This window comes from Lolium perenne, chromosome 7 (assembly GCF_019359855.2).
Source record: "Lolium perenne isolate Kyuss_39 chromosome 7, Kyuss_2.0, whole genome shotgun sequence".
Classification (NCBI taxonomy): Eukaryota; Viridiplantae; Streptophyta; class Magnoliopsida; order Poales; family Poaceae; genus Lolium; species Lolium perenne.
In genome coordinates this window covers 211,424,013-211,433,293 of record NC_067250.2, presented here as the reverse complement: position 1 = coordinate 211,433,293, position 9,281 = coordinate 211,424,013, and the positions used below count along the sequence as shown (strand labels likewise).

Genomic DNA, 9,281 nt, shown 5'->3' with positions numbered 1-9,281 from the left:
TTCCTATGAATCAAAAGAGGCCTAAAGAGGCTGCTCTTAACGACCGGATCGTTGCTATTGTGGTTCACTGCTGTCTGGGCTACTACGTACCTGAGTACAGGATCAATTAATCTCCGAAGTACAGTACTATCAAAACAGATAAGGTTCATATTTACTGCCGAAACACTTCCCATCTCTTCCAAATCGCGTCGGATAATTTACCGGATCAAGCATTTTAGGAACGTCGCAAGGTGCTGTTGCTTTTAGGGGGCGTCCGTCTTCAGCCACATCCCCTAAACGAGGCCTCAAAATATGTAAATTAATCAAATTTGATTAATATGTACAACTTTGAATGAAAAGGCTAGGTGATTGATCGTCCTAGCCTACTCACCGCCCCTCGAGGCGCTTGACGGCCCCGGCCCGTCGTTGCCTCCCTCCTTCCTTCGCTTCTCCACCGCCGCTCCCTTTGTTGCGCGCTCGCCAGAACTCGGTGGACCGCCACGTCCTCCAGGAGCCGCTAGGCGTCACCATCGGCCTTCTTCAGAGATGGCCCTCTGCTCCGCCACCTTCTCCTCCAGGTCAGGCCCATTCTAGTGTGGCCGCATTTTAGATCCCTTTGGAAGACGCAGCTGGAAATGCTCTCAATGGCAATGCAAATGATAAGTTATAGTATCTAGTTGATGGCATTTCTTTAAACTAGGCCACACTAGTGAAGACTATCCATGATCCTGAAACGGGTATTTAGTGTGCTCCAGAGTCAGAGGGTTATTGTTTGTCACTCTACTAGAACATGGAACCATCGGACCATATGGGAAGTGATGACGTGTTGAGTGGTCATACAACATGGTCGTTGAGTAAGAGCGTGATGACAGCCTCCATGACCAAGAATGGCAATTTCAAGATGACCTGGTTGAGCCACGGCCTTGGGCATTAATGTTTGAGGAGTTTCTCCATATACACATATACACGTTGAAAACTTGAACTCCATGATAGCCACATTTACAAACGCCTTCAAGCGAACATTGTTGAGCATCAGTGGAAATTAACAGATCATGAGAAGAATGAGTAGTAGTTATCTTATCTTTATATGTTTAACTATGAACAATGTTCTTTATTTTCTACACTACATTGCATGTAAACTATGTCGCTTATTTGAATATAATAAAATCACTATTTAAATTTATTTGATTGTAGCATTATTGTGTCCTGTAAATAGAAAAAATTGTGTTGAAAATGATTGAAAAAATAAAAATAGCCTGACCGAACCAATATGCGTCGAGCCATTTGGGCTACACCGACATAATCAGTCAAACATGGCCGGAAGGCCATTTGGTTTCCAAAACCCAACGAAAATAAAATAAAAAAATATTGTTTAAAATGGATCAAGCCGCTAGAGATGCCCTAATAAGGGTTCTCATGCTCCTTTGGTGCGGTGCACTTGGGGTTTGTACAGCCGGTCATCCATACACTAAAAAGCTATGATTAAGGCGTTCAAAACTATTGGAAATAAGTTCCCAATATACTTCTATCATGCAGATTTCGTTTACAAATTCAACTCAGGTTCTGAAACAAGGAAAAAAGATTAAAAAAATTTATGATGAATAGTATTGTGTTCAAATTGGGCTAAAAACTAGTCCCGTTAACACTACCACACCAGAATTCGTTATTTCGGTTTCTCATTGTGAGCTAGCGTGATCGAAATTTGGCTGGCTACATACTAGATGCATGCTATGTCTATATATACTTAGATTAATTCTAGAATTTTACGGAACTTGTAAAACATGTTTGTACGTTGGGTGCACCGGCTGAAACAGAGCTCTGGGTGCACCAGATATGTTCGACCAGACGATAAAATTGTAACTTATACCTCGAAAAGCATGAGCATAAGCAAGTAAAGATAGCAAGGGCACCACACAAGTGGCACAGCGTAATGGCAAGTGCTCATCATTTTGCAGGTAGCGACTTGCTACAACTTTCCAGTTAGTAGCAAATAAGACACAGCAAACAACTGAACAAAGACACGTCCAGGAGTTTTCCCTTGCTGCATGAAGGACAAGAAGTTCAAGCCCGCTTCTAAGAAGCTCTATGTGCAAAAGGTAAACACCGACGACCCGTTTCTCTGATTTTTCTATTTCCCCTCTGCTCCGCATATAGAGGGTACAATAAAATGAAAGTCGAGCGGAGAAGAAAAGACATATCTTAATTTCTCTTTCACATATGTCGATCTCTATATATAAGCAGTGCCATCAGCACCTCCTGTACCTACAACATCTAGTTCATCCCCGGCCGAGGTGCGCGGGGACGCACGGGGGTCTTAGACGGACTCACCCTGCAAAAACAGTAACGCACCTCGTTTTGTCAAAACTGAAGATGTTTTATTCACGATTGGGTAAGGAATCCAGTCAAGGCAAAGACCATGCTTTTACCTTATTGGCAAGGAACCTAGTATCACACCACTGCAGTTGAGAGCAGCTGTAGCACTTTCAGCCTGAAAGTTAAGAAACAAACGAATCTTCAGATAGAAGCTAGAAGTTAGTTAAGAAATGACCCAAAGAAAACACAACTAGTCTACCACAAAGGACAAGCTCCTTTCTGAGTACATTGCTGTTACAACAGGGAAACTGCTATTTGAAGCAATTAGAAAAGTTTACAAATGAAACCCTTTATTGTGAAAAACAAAGTGCAATGACCAATGAATCAGGTCAGACAATGGGTTTTCCAACAAGCGGTACAAGGAGCTCTAGGAACTCTGAATAGTTCAGGTTAATGCTCTCAGCATGAGGGAGGATAGCAAGCAACAGTAGCTCTTGCTAGCTGATAGACTGTCAATAAAGTACTTCAGTTTCAAAGAAATGAACGGTCCACCTAATTTGACATGGAACGCTAGACAACATATCAGTCCATACTTACAGATACCAACCAAACAAAGTCGTTTGTCTTGTATACCAGTAATGTCCAGGAAAGACCCATATCGTAAAGATTAAGGTATGGTAAACACTCCTTTCAGATATCGAATGCACCCTTGCCCCAATTTAAGCATGACTAATCTGCGGCTGTTCTCTGGCTACTTAATCTACCCAGCTAAGTGACTGGAGATAAGCTAAAACAAATTTAACCGGTTTGGGAAAGCTTAACCGGTTTAGGAAAATGAGGCTGAAATCCTACCTGGCTCGAAACGACAACAAACTGACCGGAAAACAAATCCGGTGGTACATGTTTCTACTATGTAACAGGAAACCCTGATTCAAGCAAACATGTCCGTGATATAATTCCCAGACAACACTTTTAGCATTTATAGGATTGGACATCCTCACCCATTACCAGTAATACTAGAAATGCAATAGAGATGTATATTTAGACGATTTTGGAAAAATAGAAACAGGCGAGGCAATTCTAACCATAACAAACTCCACGAAGGCAATCCGAGTATTATGCTGGTAGTCCCCGAGCAACCTCAGCCTATAGACCTGTAACAGAGATATTGCACTGAGTGAATGAACATGTTCCTTGAACTGCATTTTGAGTGCAGCGGCAGTGTATATTATATAATAGGAAAAGGAAGTTTGAAGTGACAAGTCACCAACCTCTCCACATATTGATTCGAAGAATAATTTCACATCTGCCTGAGAGACCTGCACCAAGTGCATCAAATAAAATAGAAACATTGGCGCACAAAGGAAATGCACAGTGCAAAGGTACGCAAGCAAACCTTCTTGTCAATGTTTGTGCAGTAAATAGTCCTTGCACACATCTCACGCTCATCGTCAGACTGCAGACAACAAAAAGGGGAGGCACTTCTTTAGCCATCAGGTATACATCCATCTAAATAAGCATGGACAACAAAACTTAGGAAATATGTGGATTCCAGAAATTTGGTTTACCCTTGGCAGAAAAGTTGGATTGACTGGTGCAATAGCAGTTTTTGATGGCAAAACCCTGACAGGATAATATCCAAGAACAGTTCCTGACAGACTCAGAGCAGCCCTTGCACCCTCTGCAAGGTGCAGTATTTTAACCAATGAACAAAGTGATCTAAGCATGTTTAATTCTCACTCAACCACTTACCCTCATCAGTAAACTCTATGAAAGCAAAGCGGAGAACTGAATTTGGATCCCCACACATGCGGCAGTCCACAACCTTAACAAAAAAAAACTCAAATTATTAACAATGATCTCCAAAGGTAAATGTGAAGTTGTAAACCAACAAGAAAAGAAGGTGTACCTGCCCCACGTTGATAAATAGTGCAGCTAGTTGCTCTTCAGTGACCTAAACGCAAAGACACATATAAGCAGTTAGCCTACATATATTTGATGATGTGCAACTACAAAATAGTGACCTGAAGATTGGTTGACACAACATATAAGTGGATAAATAAGGAACTGCCAAGTGCCTAGGCAACACAAATATAAAACTCAACAAGCTCCACAATTAGGTATAGAAACTTTATCAAATACAAAGGGTCACAATAGCCAAGTGACAAATAAATAAGTAACTATTAACTACTAACCAACATAAACATTACAGGACACATACGGAAAAAACAGAGGCCAAAATTACTCTAAAGGCAGCATAAAAAATAGCAACTAGAGGATTCTTTCCGAAAAGAATCCGACACACAATTTCTAATAAGTGGAACAGGCAAAAATGTGCTAGGTATAATCACGGAGAATTGCTCTCGTAACACTATTTAAACCACTTCACTCCCATAGCACTCCCAAGAACAAGCTTGCCCAAAATACCAGTCAATAGTTACAGCATTATGATATGCTCAGGGCTCCATTAAATATAACCTCTTCGCACATGTTAGCGCGCATCTATTGGACATGCCAGATATCAGGTGGATGTTCATGTGGATGATGTTGAAATCGGATTGGATCTATCTGTTAATCCCTTCCACAGGTGTTACTACGAATTTGTTTTTCTTTCATTTATTCTTTGTATGCAAGAAATTTTATTATTTTACATGACATTTACATATAATTTCTCTTTGGTCCTGATGGATCTATGTAGAGCAGCTGAGCAGGAGCTTCCTGCAAACAGGGGCAATCTGCTACATGCATGATGATTTTTGGAGATGTTTTAACTTTTGAGAAAATTGAAATATCACGGCAGAACTACAGCCTAATGTACGTGCAGCCATTCTTTTTTGGTCAAATAGCCTTACTAGTTCAATAGTGGGGTGTCGAGAGGTAGAGAGGGGTGCAAGGGTTATGCATATACTTAACGGATAGCTAAGTGAAGAACATTACAGTATTTTAACTACTGAGGTTAGTGATCAATTAACATCTCACTAAGGCTCTTGGGCATTGCGATGGCTCTCCAAAAGCATAAATTTATTTATATTTATGGAAATGACGTTGATTGGAAGTATTTTTAACTACTGAGGTTAGTGATCAATTAACAGATTTATTTTACTAGAACAAGTAAGTATTCCCTACCTAATCAAACTGCAAAGTTCAGCACAGCAACTGTAAACGGAATCTACCTGTTCCAGTGACCCATGAACATACTATGACGTAGACCTCGTGTTGATTTTTTGGTGTTGAATTTAAGCTTCATATCAAGAACAAAATCAAAGATGAAAAGACTAAAGACGAGTTTGGGGCTTGAATTGCAGGCAAGCCCTTATAGCCCACATGAGACCTGACTATATCTGAAAACAACCTTACAGAATACTACCTCCATTTCAATGTATTTCGAGACAAACTTTGACCCAAAAAAATTGAGCAACAAAATCTTGATTATATTGTACGTAATTAGTATCATTGGATTCGTACTGAAAAACATTTTCTAATGATGTTAATTTTATAACAACAATTTTTATATATTTGGAGTAATTTTTGGTCAAAGAAAAACGCGGAACTTGAACTTATTCATTGGAATGGAGGGGCTATCTGTGAGGGTGTGTGAATGAAGGAAATAGAGCTCTAGCCAATGCCAACTTGCCCAAGATTAAACCCCTCTCGAACAGGTCATACATTATAATGCGCAAACAGATAAGAACAAAGAGCATACTAATGCATCAGCTTGCTCCATATAAATTTATGTCAAATGAGTCCAAACACAGCAGAAAAAATACACATTTTACAAATGTTAGCTATATTTATGCTATTACGCAAAGGCCCAGCCAGTGAACATGTGAAGAACATGTCTAACATGAAATAGCATAAAGATGGCTATTTTGAGGTAGGAACTACCATGATCACTAGGCAATGGAACAACTGAGCTCACAGGTAAACAGTCAGTCATCCAAAAGTTGACATCTTTCAAAGTGCAAATCCCAATCAGCAATGGCAGAGTGTGACAAAAAGCAAAGCGGGGGCGAAAAGCTGTAATTTCAAGTTTTCCTTTGTAAGATCAACGGATGATTTTGAAGAACAAAAGTGCAGTTAATTTCTTGATTTACGTAGGAATTGACATAGCAAGTAAGGGAGGACCTTTTTTCCCACCGCTAGCAGCAGGGATTTTTTTATGAGGATATGCGAACTGGCATACTACTTAAATTTTGTTTCTGTTTGTAACAACAAGTGGAGCTAACACCAAGATCCACAGATGGCCACCAAGGAGAAAACATCCAGAATCAGTCGATCCGCAAGGTACAAAAAAAACTAGTCTATTGTTACACAGTCAAACAAAGCCCACCTTGCCATATAGCCAACGAAGTATCTACACAGCAGCCACCCAATACACCAAAGCCCTTTTCACGTTGCTTCCTTGCGCTCGATTGGCCACTCAAAAGAAGACCGGCGCAGACTTTTGCATAGTATGACCAGAAAACTGTTACTTTTCCCACGCCGGGGGGGGGGGGGGGGGGGGGGGTGGTAACAATCAAGTATGCCCATGGTGCTTTAGAATATGCAAATATGAGAAGAATCATGATAAACTATGAATTTATGAATAGAACAAGACCTTTTTTTCAAAAAGCAATTAGAACAGCATACCAGAACCCTGAAAACCAAGCAAGAACACAAGGCATCCATCAAAAGCATCAATGTAACTGTACATACCCATTACAGAGATTCAGAAAACCTGACTCATCAGTGTTCCATTAAAAAAGAACTCTGCATGTATTAACTGCAGAACCTAGCATTCTTTTGAGACAAATACAGGAATATATAGGTATCTTCCTATGACCACTCCAAAAAAGAAGCATTAAAGCAAAGGACTGTAAATAAGGAACTACTACGTAGATGAAGTCAGGAATACACTACACAGGTCTTTCAAGAGAAAGGAATGCACTGCCTACACTGCTAAAGGAACATGAATGCTGGGATCATAGAGAAGGCAGGACCAGGAACACACTACGTAGTATGGTCTTTCAGAAAAATGGAATACACGGCCTACTAAATGAGCTGCTAAAGGAGCATGAGAGCAGGGCTCATAAATAAGATACCTCCAGGAATACACAATTAAATGCTAAATGTTGCTGTACCGGTAACATGAAGCCCAATCCAACAAGAAATCTAATGTCAACCCGATGCAGATCAAAACAGCCAGACATGCCAAGAAAAGTCGATACAGGTGCATACTACTCAAAATCGCCCAGAATCGGATAAGGACGCAGTAGATGGGTACAGGTTAGCTGGACGTGGCCAAAGCACGGAAATGGCAAACTAGCGATTCGGCTTTCTAGATTCCATAACAGAAGTAAAACCCAGCCCAGAACTGCAACGAGAAGTTGCATCCGAATCTATCGAAACAGCGAAAGGATGATCAAAAGTAGCAACGCGGCCGTATCCAGTATCCGCCCGCTCCCAGCCCCCGTCCCCATGCGTATGATCTCAATTCTGCTACTCCCGTGCTATCCCAATCTAACTGCGCGCGCGTGCCAGGCGTAAAAGTCACACGGCCCGAAATCTAACTGCGCGATCACGATATCCACTTGGCGAAATGACATCGAAACGAATCGGGAGGTGAATAAACTCTTAGCGGAAGTAGAGTGGTTGGATGTATCAGAGTCTACTAGGAAGGGACGGAGGACGGACGAGGCAGGCAGGCGGAATCGAGAGAGGAGGAAGGTGCAGATCAGTGCAGGGGTGGAGGATGGATCCGTTGTGCTGACCTGATGATCGATGTCGGAGACGTAGACGGTCCGGCGGATGACCTCGTCGCGCTGCGCCTGGCCGGTGCGGCTGTTGACCCGGCGCTTGCCCCCGTGGGGGTAACCGCCGCCGCCGCCGGGGCCGCCGTACCCTCCAAACTTCTTCTGCACGCGCGCAAAGAAAAAAAACGAGCAGATCAGACGACCGCACGCCGGGCGTGAGGAACAGGATCGGTCAACAGGGAGGGAGGGAGCGTGTTGCTAATCGTGTGTTTCCTTACCCTTCCGCCGCGGCCGGCGAAGCCGTCGGCGGCGGGGAAGCCGACGACCCCGCGGTGGCCCGGCGAGGCGATGGGCGGCGCGAATCCGGCGTTGGGGTAGTATCCGGCGGCGTATAGCGGGTGGGGCGGGGGCGGGACGGGGTGCGCGGCGAGGGAGGGCGGCACGAACTCCTCGGCCATGGGGTTGAGCTTGGAGAGGAGCTCCTCCAGATCCCGCATCTCGCGCTCCCCGGCGTCGGCGCCGTCGGAGGACGGCGCGCGGTTCGGCGCGGCGTGGTCGGCGGCGGCGGGGGCGGCGGAGGTCTCTACCACGGCCATCTTACAGGGAGGATGGGGAGAATCTGCCGGAGGGAGGTGGGTGGGGTTCTGGAAGGTTCGGCGCGCGGGCAGGGGTGGTGGCGTGGGGGTTATATATAGGGTCGGGTGCGGGAGCGCGGATCGGTGATCCCCGGAGGCGAGGTGGATCGGAGGCGGCGAGGGGGACAGGCAACCGCGGCGGTGGTTGGTGGCTGCTCAGGGCAGGTCAGGGCGGCGCAGGGGACAGCAGCTGCTCCTGCAGCCGACCGGCCGGAGCAGGGGCAGAGCAGAGCAGGGGAGGAGCCGGCAGCGCAGGGGGAGGCTCTCGCGCTCCGGTTTCTCTCTCCTGGTTGTTACTCCACCCTCGTGATTCTCTCTCTTGCTGCTTCCTTTCCGCTTTGCCTTTTTGGGAGAGAGAGAGGTACGGTGAGGCGAGCCCCGCCCGCCTGCTGCCTCCTTTTTCTTTGTTTGTTGTTCGCTTCTCTCTCTTCTCCACCGTATTGCCCGCCCGCCGGGCTGAGCTTTTGCGGGAAGCACCTCCTGGTGCTCTGGAATTGAAGAGCGCATTTCACTCTAACGACAATGCCATTTGAAAAAAGTTCGTTTTTTAAATTTTATTGCGTATATAGAGATGCATCTGATTCTGAGATAATTAAATGTATATAGATACATTCAAATATGC

At 44.3% G+C, this 9,281-nt stretch overlaps 1 protein-coding gene across 3 annotated transcripts; it reads right to left on the bottom strand.

Annotated features, from left to right (window-relative positions):
- Positions 1-1,907: 1,907 nt before the first annotated feature.
- On the bottom strand, positions 1,908-9,031 carry LOC127314302 (polyadenylate-binding protein-interacting protein 11). Of its 3 annotated transcripts, none has more exons than XM_051344752.2 (10): positions 8,303-9,031; positions 8,043-8,186; positions 4,202-4,246; positions 4,045-4,117; positions 3,861-3,973; positions 3,689-3,748; positions 3,564-3,602; positions 3,378-3,446; positions 2,406-2,467; positions 1,908-2,308 (listed from the first exon to the last, which is right to left on the bottom strand). In XM_051344752.2, exons 1-10 carry the CDS (start codon positions 8,618-8,620, stop codon positions 2,251-2,253), a joined length of 981 nt encoding a protein of 326 aa, XP_051200712.1. In that variant the 5' UTR covers positions 8,621-9,031; the 3' UTR covers positions 1,908-2,250. The 3 variants fall into 3 exon arrangements, with proteins under 3 accessions (XP_051200712.1, XP_051200711.1, XP_051200710.1); XM_051344751.2 differs by having other exon boundaries at positions 3,564-3,611; positions 8,043-8,183; positions 8,303-9,027; XM_051344750.2 differs by having other exon boundaries at positions 3,564-3,611; positions 8,303-9,026.
- Positions 9,032-9,281: the final 250 nt, after the last annotated feature.